The 12,397-nt window shown below is 36.8% G+C and overlaps 1 protein-coding gene across 1 annotated transcript; it reads right to left on the bottom strand.

Annotated features, from left to right (window-relative positions):
* Positions 1 to 971: 971 nt before the first annotated feature.
* LOC104237269 (RNA polymerase II C-terminal domain phosphatase-like 1) lies at positions 972 to 10,909 on the bottom strand. The gene is made up of 17 exons (XM_009791376.2): positions 10,103 to 10,909; positions 8,739 to 9,215; positions 8,272 to 8,482; positions 8,029 to 8,186; positions 7,869 to 7,939; positions 7,525 to 7,630; positions 7,287 to 7,370; positions 6,490 to 7,074; positions 6,333 to 6,396; positions 5,530 to 5,660; positions 5,377 to 5,430; positions 4,996 to 5,092; positions 3,523 to 3,758; positions 3,343 to 3,426; positions 2,231 to 2,296; positions 2,065 to 2,138; positions 972 to 1,770 (listed from the first exon to the last, which is right to left on the bottom strand). Exons 1-17 carry the CDS (start codon positions 10,388 to 10,390, stop codon positions 1,659 to 1,661), a joined length of 2,898 nt encoding a protein of 965 aa, XP_009789678.1. The 5' UTR covers positions 10,391 to 10,909; the 3' UTR covers positions 972 to 1,658.
* Between the last annotated feature and the right edge of the window lie 1,488 nt (positions 10,910 to 12,397).

Raw genomic sequence — 12,397 nt, 5'->3', positions numbered from 1 at the left:
TTATAATTTCTTGCTAACTCCATTAGAGTTATAATCAAAATTTATTTTCTTTACTTGTATTTAAAACCAAATTATAGAATAAAAAAGAAAAATACAATAAAATACTTACCTTAAATCCAGAAATTTAATCATGAAGGAAGTTCATGATACAATTGACAATCATTATGCTCAATCTCAAAGCTTCTACTCAATTGATTAGAGTCTCGTGCTGATAACGTGTTATGAGACAATAAAAGAAGAATAAGAGTATTGCAAAGAAAAGCAGGAAGAGAAAATTCTTATTTATTTGGAATGATTACAATAGAATAGGACCCACCTATTTATAGGGAAAAGTGGTTTAGCCACCAAATAACAAACCCTAAAATCTATTTAAATATAGACATTTACCTTAAATAAAATTCTATTTATAACACAAGTGAAATTATTTTGTGGGAGGTCTTGGTGTTATGTCCCCCTCCTCTGTATCGATAGTTTAACTAAAAAATAGTATGAGTGAGTAGAAGATATATAATGGAACATAATATATATATATATATATATAAAAAAAAAGCAAACAAAATATATGATATAATGTGTCCAAATCTTTTCACCTCCCATCCTTTTCGCCTTTATGTCGATTCAACCACAATTTTCCCTCTTTATTCACATCTTTCAAATCCTTGCACTCCAAGTGAAGGGAAGAAAACAAAAAAAAGAAAATCGGATTAAAAGATACACTTTTATCCATAATAACCTTCGGTTTCACCTCTTTCAGTTCCACTCCCATAGTCCCATTTTATTTATTTCCTCTTCATTTTTCATCATTCATTTCCTTCTTTTCCTCTTCTCTGCATATGGAATATATCCAGAAGCGTTTGAAACTCACAATATTTAAAACAAGTCTGTTCCATTTTCTCAGTTCCATTTGACTTTGCTTTTGTTCAAGATTCACCTTTTGCTTTGCCCCGTCAAAATATCACAATTGGGGACTGTATAAGAAATTAAAGGATGTATTGATCAGTTATCCAGGGTTACATTGGACAGTAAATTGTACCTCAGGACTAAAGAAAAATGCAAAAACTAGACTACAATAACCTAATTATAGCTTCACAAAATTTTCCGCTTATCCTATTTGGTATTCTACACCAGGAGAGAGGACGCCCGAAAAAGAAAAGAAAAGGTACCCTCAATTAGCTATGAAATCGTCAAAATTGAAGTGTCCTCCAGAAAACCCATTGGGCATAGCCATAACAACTTTACATCCCACCACAATTTTGCCTATCCAAATGTACGATGAAAAGGGAATTCAATGCATGTAAGAACTCCCCAAGTATGTGGCTTATGAAGTGGACCTCATTCCAAGCTCTAAGTTGGTTTTGAATCTCAGGGTCAGAAATCCCCGTGGAAAATCACAGGACATCCACACTTTACAGATTTGAACTGCTTGCAAAGGGTAGAGAATCCACCTAGCTGGCTCCCAAGAGGTGGATTCAATTGCTCTGTAAGTCCAGAGACTTGCTTCTGTTGTGGGAGTGCATCCGGATATAGTTGAGCTGGAACAGCAAGGAGAGCGATTCGTGGTAAAGATCCCAATTGGCTTCACAAATCACAGTGACATACATTCCCATGTTTACAATCTCCATGCAGTTGATGTACAAGCGGAGGTCTTTATATACAGTTCATGGCATAGCAGAAGTGTTCTTTGGGAATCTACCAGAAGATGGTAGTCGCTGCATACCCCGAGAATACTCAGGTCTCAATCTTTTATTGGAGAATCCCTGCTGCAATGATCTGGATCAAAAAGCAACATTAAAATGCATGCAAAGAAACAATAACTGGTTTGCCTCAAACAAAGCCATGAAGAACGCAAATCCAAAACAAAGAAAACATAAATTAGGATCAGATGGCAGCAAAAAAACAAATAAGCAGAAGAATCTGTATATAACCACCCCCACCCCAAAAAAAAAAACCCCAAGACACAGTTTCATTTAGGTTCTCTCTGGGAGGCGACATAAGTAAATCGCCTTCCAAGTAGAGCAAAATACATTAGTCTAGGAAGAAAGTCAAATGGCAGAAATCACTTGCCTCGGAGAACCCTGACGCTTGTGAGAAAATTGACCCAGCTCTGACTTCAAAGCAACTAGAGCCCTTTCAGCAGCCTAGGGAGACAGATGTTCAGCCAAAAATTTTAAACCAAAGAGAAAAGGGATCAAAGAGGAACTAAAAATGTAAGCTCGACAATCTAAGGTACCTGTGCTTTAGCATCATCCCATGTTGAACCAATTCCCTTGCCAAATACTTGTCCATCTATTTCCACCTGTTATCACCAAGGGACACAAGTAACTAAGCAAAATGTCAGCAAGCTAAAAAAAGTATTAACATACATGGCAACTCCGCCATCTCAAGTGCATACTTGTTTCTTGTAACTATGAAAATCACTACTTTGCAAACAAAATTACAAACATATCTCCACCGACCATCTATGCATTTCTAATATCGACCATAATATTAGCAAACAATGCTTTCCAGAAACCTCGATATCAGATTTAACATTAAATATTATTTAACCTACAAAAGAGAGCACTGGACACAAAATTCTTCTGTTGGTGCAGGAATTTCAAGGCAACAACAATGAGGACAGTTTTCTAAGGCCAGACAAGAAAGGTGAATTTATGGTAAGATCCTATGTAGGAGCTTTCCCAGTAGAGAATGTACATGAACAGTTAGCCATGGAGAAATACTGGAAAACTAGTGCACAAGGTGGAATGTTTTTCTTGGTTGGCAGCGCATGAATGTTTGATTGACACACAACAAGTTGCATAAAAGTGGGCTAGTCAATATTCATCCACAACAGATGTTATCCATGTGAGAAGAATAGAGGAAAAACAGTCACATTGAAGTGCGACAGTTTCAAAAATGTCTTCAAGGTTAAATGAACAATGCCAAGACCAACCAAGAAGTAATTTGAATAGAATAACAGAAATGCTATATCTCATCAACTCCCTTCAGGATTAGCAGGGGATTGTCTCTTGAACTTCTGTTGTACATATTCAAGCAATCTCATAGTGATACCTCTAAATTAATAAAAATCTTTTCTATACTGATTATTAAATAGATAGATAAAACAGACACACACACACACACACACACACACAGAGAGAACTAAATGCCAATGATAAAAGATGACCAAGATCCACTCCGCCAATGAAGCACAACGTCACAATTAGTGCAAAATCATAAATGGTACAACGCCTCTAAACCATGAGTAAACCAGATGTAAGGAAGAGTTCCTAAAACTACAGCTGCGCATGTTGTTTCGATCGAAAAGCAATAGCAAAGAAGAAAGAGAAGTAAATAAGCAACCTGGGCATATATTTCAGTTTTCCCAGGATTAGCTGAAAGTTGAGGCTGAGTTTGGAATGCCAAACCAAGTCCTTCAATCGCACACTGAAGAATCAAAATAATCAATGGCATAATCCAAGACCTCAAAGAAAAACTGAGGTAAATAGGGTACACTAAAATAGCAAACTTATAAAATCTTACCAGTTCTCTAAGGGAGGCAACTGAACCCACTGACTTCTTCAAGACCTCCAGCCTTGGATCCAACACTCTGGAAGGCTCTGATGCAAACGAATGTGACACACGATCCTCCTTGAGATATGATTGATACCCAAAAGGACTCATGTCGTCAACAAACCCATTATCACTTGCATTTGGAAACCTAAATCCATCCCCTGCTGTGGAACTGGGATCAGGTTTGAGACGTGACAAGTATTTGTCTGCAGATGCAATATGAAAAAAAGTAAGAAAGATCACACACATGGCAACATTAACATCTGACCACGAACATCAAAATCCCCAGATATTGCATATTGCCGGTTAATTTAAAAAAAACTGCTCTGCACCAAGTGTCCCCTATTAAGACTAGTAGAGATGGGTATCATCACCAAGAGCAAAGATAATTCGTTATTCCCCCTTAACCCCAATCTTCCCCAACCACAAATCTTATGGCTAATTTATATTTATACCAAAAATAGGTCACATTAGATACCTATAATATCTCTCAAAGTTCCTTAAGACAAGGATTCAACAGCTAAAATCAACATTAAAAAGTCTGAGCAAAATGAAGTAATATGATCACTAGCTGTTCCACTAAAGAAAGAAACTTTCTTCTCTCTCTGGCCTTCTTTCGGGTAAGGGGCTGGTTAACTGACATCACTCACATCGTTCATAGAATATTCTACTGAAGCATTAGGCATACGTAACTAGAAGGATGACTTCTTGAAAGAAGGAAAAAGCAGCATCTATATACACTGCAAAGCCTTCTATCTTTTCTTTTCTTTTCTTTTTTTGGGGTCATTTTGGTTAGGAGGGAAAGGCGATGCGAGGCTCATTTACAAGTGATAAAGGTCACCATCAGCTGAAAATAAAGCATAAATGTCAGAGCTCGCATTGGAGTAACATATGCTTGTAGCTACCCCGGGGGGGAATACGTGTAATAGCCCCGAACAACTTAGTAAATTAGTAGGAAAAATCGAACTCTGTGGCGCGGCGGCATGAAATCCTTTTAGCATGACTCTTTTTATTCCCACCAGGCTTTTCAAGCTTTTTCTTTTTTTCTTTTTCTTTTTTGATAAGGTCCACCAGGGCTCTTCAAGCTTATTCTCAATGTTCAAATAATATTCCCATTAGACCAAACAGAATTCACAAAGCAAAATGTCACTGTTAAGAGGCATCATTTACTGAGGAATCCCTTAGAGAACTTCAAATTCAGCACAAAATGAAAAACCCCAACCCTCTCTGAAGACTGCACAAGAATACTCATACTTCCCAGCAACAATGACATCAGTTCAGAACTTTACTCTATCACCATGTTTGCTCAAAGTACCCTCCATGACCATGGAAATACATATTTGGTCACAGCTAATACAAAAAGATGTGATCTAATTGCAGTAAAGCCATCTGCAAATGCCGAATCATTCCCTACTGTCAATTGTGACAGACAACACAACTTACCTGCCAGATTCATAAGAGATTCCTCAGCAGCCTGACGCTGTGCTTCCCTTCTCGTCCGGCCAATTCCTTCTCCAATTTTTTCTCCAGCAAACCACACCTACACAAGCAATACAAACCACGATTCACTAAGATGGCTAGACCTCAGTAAAAAGAAAGTAGAAAATCAGGAAGGAAGCTCATCTTAACAAAGCTGATGACGAGCAATTACGAGCACATCAATTTTTGACGTTCATGCTACTGAAACATGGCATTACAAAGCTCACCAGAGACACAAGCAAGATCCATAGGAACTTGCAGATTGTGCTCCATGCTCCATTAAGTAAAAGTGAGACATAAAGCTCATTGGAATAGTGGAATGCGGATATAAATGCTCCAACATACCTCCACAGAAAACTGCAGTTCTGGACTTGAAAGCAAACCTGACTTGAATTCCACCTACAAGTATTTGTCATAAGCATTCAGAGACCTCACAAAGAGGAGGGAGGAAACTATATTATAGTGCTGCATGATGACTGGGCATAGGGGAGAGAGTACCTTTGCTCCACACTTGAATGCAATATCCTGTAAAGCTCCAGCAGGTGTTTCTAAATATGGATCATAATGTCCAGGTTCAAGGTCAAGATCCCTGCTGCTGGAAGATGACCGACCCAAGGAGACTTCCTCGCCTGTGAAACTAGAATTTGTGAACACAACATGATGTTCTGGACATAGATTTAGCTTATTTCATGACTTTCGTCCAATGACATTCACTCATTACAGTAGTAGTATCAAAAACCTGTTTGTTATCTTGTTTTTTCTTCCAAATTTCATGTGTACTTTATTAGAACAAAGTGCAGTTAATTAGGCTGTACGCATAAAACACTTCTATTTAGATCAGCACGAATGATAATATCTCATCACCTATTCATGGGCAGAAAAACGCATGCAAATACGCACTCCTATAAACCAAATCGCATTTCCCTTTTATACAAGAAGAACTTTTTTTTTTTTTTTGGGGGGGGGGGGGGGGTGTTAAACCAAAGCACTAAGCACGAGCCCAGACTGCTTAGTTTTGTGTCTCTGGATGTTATAGGAGGTCCATACCCCACAAACTTTGTAATTTCTTGTAAAATAGCCAGTCACTTGTCAGTTAGCTGTTTCCACTTCTGAGCTCTGAGAAGGATTATTGCATTAAAGCATCTATTATGGTGAATTTCCAGTACTTGACAGGCTTTCGGATAGCAACTTAAAAACTAAGAAATAATATTGGTCAATCAGACACTGTCCAAGTTAAAGTGTCAAAACGGTTAGGAAAGATTTTACAGGATGGTGATCTCAAGCATGGTTCATGAGTATACCTGGCATTGAATGAAAACTAGGTTGTGACTGAGAAAATCTCATCCTGTCATCCCGAGGGATTACCTGGAAAAGGAACGCAAACAAACCACAGGTCGTCCATAAGTTCCTCATAAATGAATTTTCAAAGCTGTTGCCGTAAACAAATAGATGATTTACCTCTTTTGGCAGCCTCTGGCTTTCAAAAAGAACTCTATCAGATGGGACAGAGGTCTCCATTTTGGGAAGAAAAGGTGGATGAGGAGGCCGATTCTTGTTAATATGCATAGACTCTGAATTTAAAGGAAATTCCTTGGGAGGCAAGGCTCGATTAAGTTGTCTAGGGCTCATCTCTTCCTCCACTGGAAACCAACCGTGCGGCTGCACCCGAGGTGGTACAGACACTTGTAATGGAGTCCCCATAGGAAACTGTGGTTCACTTGATACTTGGTCTCTCGTGTCTTGACCATGTTGCAATATAAGCAGTCTCCTCCTTGTATCAGGATCTAGTTCAGATTCTGGTACCTCGCCCTCTTCCCTAGCAGGAGAACTTTGCAAGCTTGTGTCCTGAGGACTTAATTGAGTCACTGATGATTTAAGAACAGAAGTGACTTGAGGGAGATGCTGAGCAGGAAAAGGCACCACTGGCGCTTGAATTGTCGATTGTGAAATAGCAGGTGGGACGGGATACTGGAGAGCTGGTGCAATTCTTGGATCCGAATTTGTCATTTGAGAAGGAACACTGGTTGAAGCCAACATTGCTTCCTAAAAGGTCAAGATAACTAAATATTACGCCACAGCATTCGACACAAAGAAAACAGGAGTTCCACTACATGCCAGAAGCAATGATAAACTGTAGAAGCGAAAATTAAAAATAGGGAACAGAAAAAGCACATCCATTGCTTATGAACCTCATGAAAAGTATGAATACAAATTCTCAAACTGAATAAAAGCACTCAGCCATTACAATGTTGTACCTTTAGTCTCCTTTCAACCTCAGTATCAGCCATGCCATCAAATCCAAGTGAATCTTTACTCCCATTTACAGCCGAAGGATCATCCTGACCAGCAAATAACAGATCCTCTCATACATAGTTCATAAACATTTAATTAAAGACGGTGGGAAATTTCATCATCCATATTGGAGATAACCATGAAAAGCTAAGATCTGTTATTGGAGAGAAATGGAAATCTTTAGATTTCATTCTCACAAACCTCCGAAATCAAATAGTTGCTAACATCTGGAGCAGAAGGAACTTGCTTAATGTCATCTTCATAAGCAACTTCAGATATTCGTTGTAATAGGCCCTCATCGAAATCTCTGCACAAAGTCAGGGGAATCAAGTGAAACTCATCAAGGTGCAAATGCAATCAGATTTTTAAAAAAAAAAAAAAAAAAAGAGAGAAAACCAAATCTAAATACAATCAGATAAAATAAGTTGGACAAAAAAGGTCACTGGCACCAGCTTATCTCTAGAGTCTCTTAAAATACAACAACAACAACAACCAGAAACCCAGTTTAATCCCATAAGTGGGACTAGAGTCTCTTAAAATCTTACTTGAAAAAACCACCTCTGACATTGCAGGCTACATTTCTGGCAACACAAAGGACAGGAACAGAATTGTTGCCCTACACAGTCAAATTGTTCAAGTGCTTCAGAATGTTAACATAATTTAGCTCAACACCTCAACAAAACACTAGAAAAATGCAGTACATACTTCAGCTTGAGGGGAAAAATACGGAGCAAATGCAGGAACAACGTGCACTCGTGGTTGATCCTTCTCATCCCACACTTTCAAGCGATCATCAATCACCAATGCCATCTTAGGATGACAATTTCCATCTTGGAATACATTGAACAAAGATTTCCTCAAACCTACAGCATATTCATGAGCAATCAGTGATTAGAGAAAGAAAAAGAATGATGGCCCTGGTGAAAGCTAGGTAGTTTAGAAACTTGCCAGATTTAACACAGACAATACGATCCAAGAGCTCTTTTGAGTTAATCAAGTTTGAATCTGGGTCAAGAAGCCTCCACATTTCTAAAGCATAATCTCTTTCAGCCATTGTGCATACATAAACTTCAAAGCGCTTCCGACCCCTTGCAGTCAGATAGCTTCGGAGATCCTCCCAAGCAGGTCTCAATCTCACAAGAACACTAGTATCGCGGATCTGCCACGATACAGATTTCGTTATGGATCCCAAAAAAAAAGGAAGATAAAGCTTCACGCACTGAAACAGTTAAATGCAAAAGAAGAAGGGGGAAGAGAAATAGACAGTCCCATCTCTGGACCCCTTTCAGTGTTGAAGGTAGGATTTACAACTGACTTGTATTCCTCATCTAGTACTCTCAGCGGACCATAGATGGCACAATTAACAAAACAAGGATAAGAAGGTACTAAGATGATGGAATACAAAATACACATACCATTGGATTAATACGAGTAAGAATAATGTTTCTATCTTGCAACCTAATCAGGGGTCTGACGATAGGTTGGTGATTATCAGACAACGCTGGGAAAACCTCAGACTGAGATTTGATCACCTTTCCATTGTCAATAACCTGATCATTTTCGGCATACTGCTTCAAAAAAATCTTATCCTCCTGATAACGCTTGACCTCAGCCAGCATAGCAGAGGCACGCTGCGGATCTGACTCTGAATTTATTTTTCGTAGCAAGGCCTCTATTCTATCCTCAAATGAACGCATTGTATTCGCAACTATGAGTGTCTCATCAAGATCAAACACAATGCCAAGACATCTAAGGTTTAGCATTGTTAAACAAGAATTGTAAAGCCCCGATGCAACCTTAAATCCCCAAAAGCAAGGACACTGTCCGCCAAAATTCTTAGACTGCATGGCAACTAAATGAAGCTCCTCTCTTCCAAGTGACACTACTGCAGTCTGCATAAACAGAAAGTATGAAGTAATAATTTTGATAAGCAAGAAGATATTTAAATGGGAAAGAGAAAGAGCCCAAATAAATACCAGATATAAAAGGAAAGATGTCTCAGGAAACCTAAGCCACAAAAGGCACATTCACAGAAGACATGGAAGATGCATTTGTGACGACGGTTGCAGCATGTTTATCCATTTGCAACATTTACAGGAGACTTTCAACATAGACTTTTTTATGTTCAGCATATTCGTAAAAGAACTTCACATACTATTCGAGTTTTCGCTTAAATATAGACCCCTTTAGCAAGACCCCAGCTTAGTATTTTTAAAAAAGATAAAATCAGGAACAAAAATAATCTCCCTTAGATTCAGTAGCTCTTTAATGAAACTTCAGCTTGTCCAGTAATATAAGAACAGATTGTGCCTTAATTAAAATCCTACAATAAAGCCCTATCCCATCAACCAACCCTTTTCTCAACTTCACACTGCATGACTGCAATCAATAGACATCAAAAGGCTTAGCCTTGCACTACCCCATGTAGGTCTCAAATTTGATACAAAGCTGCAAAGGGAGTTCTGCAAAAGTCCAAATTTCAAGAAAAACTGCAAAAGGGTACATGCCAAATTAGCATCTCCCTCACAACAATTTTGGTCATAGTCCATATTATCCATAGTCCAGTTCTTACAATTAGGATTTTGATTTTTTAATATGAATGATCAAGAATTTAATTCCTCGTTTTAAAATTTTGTTCTAGGATTTTTTTTTAAACCATAATTAGTCAGTCTTGGAAATGATTCAAGTTCAATCAGGTTTTCTTTTTCCTTTATAACCATCTCAAGTTCAAGTTTTCAAGTTGAATTTGGTACACTGGCAATCAGCAATGGGTTTATACCTTGTTATCTCTGAGACAAGTGGAGTGCAAAAGAAAGAGCGGCGAGTCTTGGGACAGCGACTTTGATTTTGTTGGTTCCAATTTGAAGCTTATTCCATTTCCAGTAGTAGATGATGAAGTAATTGTGTGTAGTACTGCCAGTGGTGGACACCTCTCACTTGGTGGCGAATAGTGAGAGATCCTTATTACCTTCTCTCCCCATACGACACCGTTTTCACCACCATACAACAATTCCAGTTCTCCCACCACTCTTTCTCCTTCATACAATACCACCACCGATTTATACATTTTTCTTTTTCCTTTTTTTTTTCTCTGGAATCACAAAAAATAAAAATATAAATCAATTTGTATCCTTTCAGTTTCTCATCATCTTCGATAGATCTTTGAAATTATGCTTTAAATCCAAGAAAAAAAAGTCAAATCATGTCAAATCAACTAATCAAACGTCATCATTTTTCAAGTTTCAGTCAGATTATCCCAGATTTACCCAAAGAATACCAAAAGAAAGTGAATTTTAGGGTTTTTATAGAAGATGATGACGGTAACGATGGTGATGAAGAAGAATTAAAATCCAGAATTCTTTGTTGTCGTTGTTGTTTTCAGTATAGAGAATTAAGAGAAGATTAAAGCTAGGGTTTAGATGATTTCTTGATAGTAGTTGTAGTTGTAGTTGTAGTACGGCGATGAAGATGACGACGCGGTGGCTCTCAATTGTTGTGAAACCCTAGATCCACAGAGAGTGAAAGGTCAATTTTGTACACGCTCTCTCTCTCCTCTCTCTCTTCCTCTTCCACATGTAGATGTCTATGTTGTTGATATAAATAGATAAAAAGAAGAAGAAAAAACGAAATTCGGTGTTAATTAGATATTCTTTCTTGAATTCGGGAAAAGGAAAATTACCTAAGATCCTTTGTTGATAAAATTTTTTTTTTACTATAGCAGATAAGCACTTCGGTTACGTCACGTATATAGGGTGGAAAAGGAAGTACACTAATTAAAACAAAACGCACCCATTGGTACCTGAACCCATTTATAGGAAAAAGTAAATAAGGTAGATTGCTTGGTATGTATTTGTTGTATTTTAGATATTCCAAGTGTCAAATCTGTTTTAATTGGTACTTGTTGTTCACATTAAATGTAAATAAATACTTACTGTGGTCTATTTGAAGTGATTTTTATATATTTTTACACATAATAAGAAATTTATTTTTTAACATTAATTAATAATGTAATTGACCATATTAATTTTAATTTGTTCATTGAAATACAATAAATATTCCTAACTTTTTACTCCAAAGCAACTTTGGAAAAAAAAAAGTTAATTCTTTCTTGTATTTGAAAAAATCAAATATTATGGACTACAAAAAAAGGCAAAAAAATCACTTAAAATGGACCGGAGAGAATATCATATAAGTAGTGGAACATTTCTCAAATATTTTTTAATATTGAACTCCTTGTCATTTGAATCCACATTCTTAGAAAAAATGGTTGAATTTTTTTCGAAAAACTACGGAGTATAGTCGCTCCCAAAAATAATAACCGATAAAATATATATTTTATATATTAATGTATAATATCTATATATTTTTATAAATTTAGCTAGCAAATATAATTATTTTTGAATGAATGGTCGAATGTGTAACTTGCCCCATTTTTTGCTGGCCAGTCAATTTTTTCTAAAACTACTTTTACAAATATATTATTTCACTTTTCCAAGTTATTCAACCCTAATTTTATCTCATTCCAACCAAAAAAAAAGGTTTAATTTATCATCAAGCATAAATTTAATATTTCACTTAAATATGGACTGAAATTACTACTTACCATTAACATGAAGAAATATCATGATTCCATCCAATAGTCCATAAATACAGAGAAATGTATCTACGTAATACATGAAGCTAAAGTTAGAAGTGCAATAAATATTACTTTTTGTGATAAATATCTGGCTTATTGCCAAAAATAATATACAGCGAAACCTCTCTATAACAGTTTTATTTATTTTAAATTTTTTTGGATATTATAGCGAAGTGTTGTCATATAGAACATATATTATAACATAGCACGAAAAATCGGTTTCATAAAAAACTTAACTTTTATAGTGAATGATTATTATATAACGATGCTGTTATAGAGAGGTCTGACTGTATTTGGGTTACTGATAAAGGGATGGTACATGGAACGCTTATATCATTCTTGAGTTTCGAATACTTAATGTAAATAACTCTCTCAAACTTATTAATTCATTTTGCTCGAGTTACATTTTTGTAGTACTCTTTGTATATTGACCAATAA

This window comes from Nicotiana sylvestris, chromosome 2 (genome assembly GCF_000393655.2).
Source record: "Nicotiana sylvestris chromosome 2, ASM39365v2, whole genome shotgun sequence".
NCBI classification, from domain to species: domain Eukaryota; kingdom Viridiplantae; phylum Streptophyta; class Magnoliopsida; order Solanales; family Solanaceae; genus Nicotiana; species Nicotiana sylvestris.
Note: the sequence above shows the minus strand (reverse complement) of the source record. Positions and strands in the feature narration are given on the sequence as shown.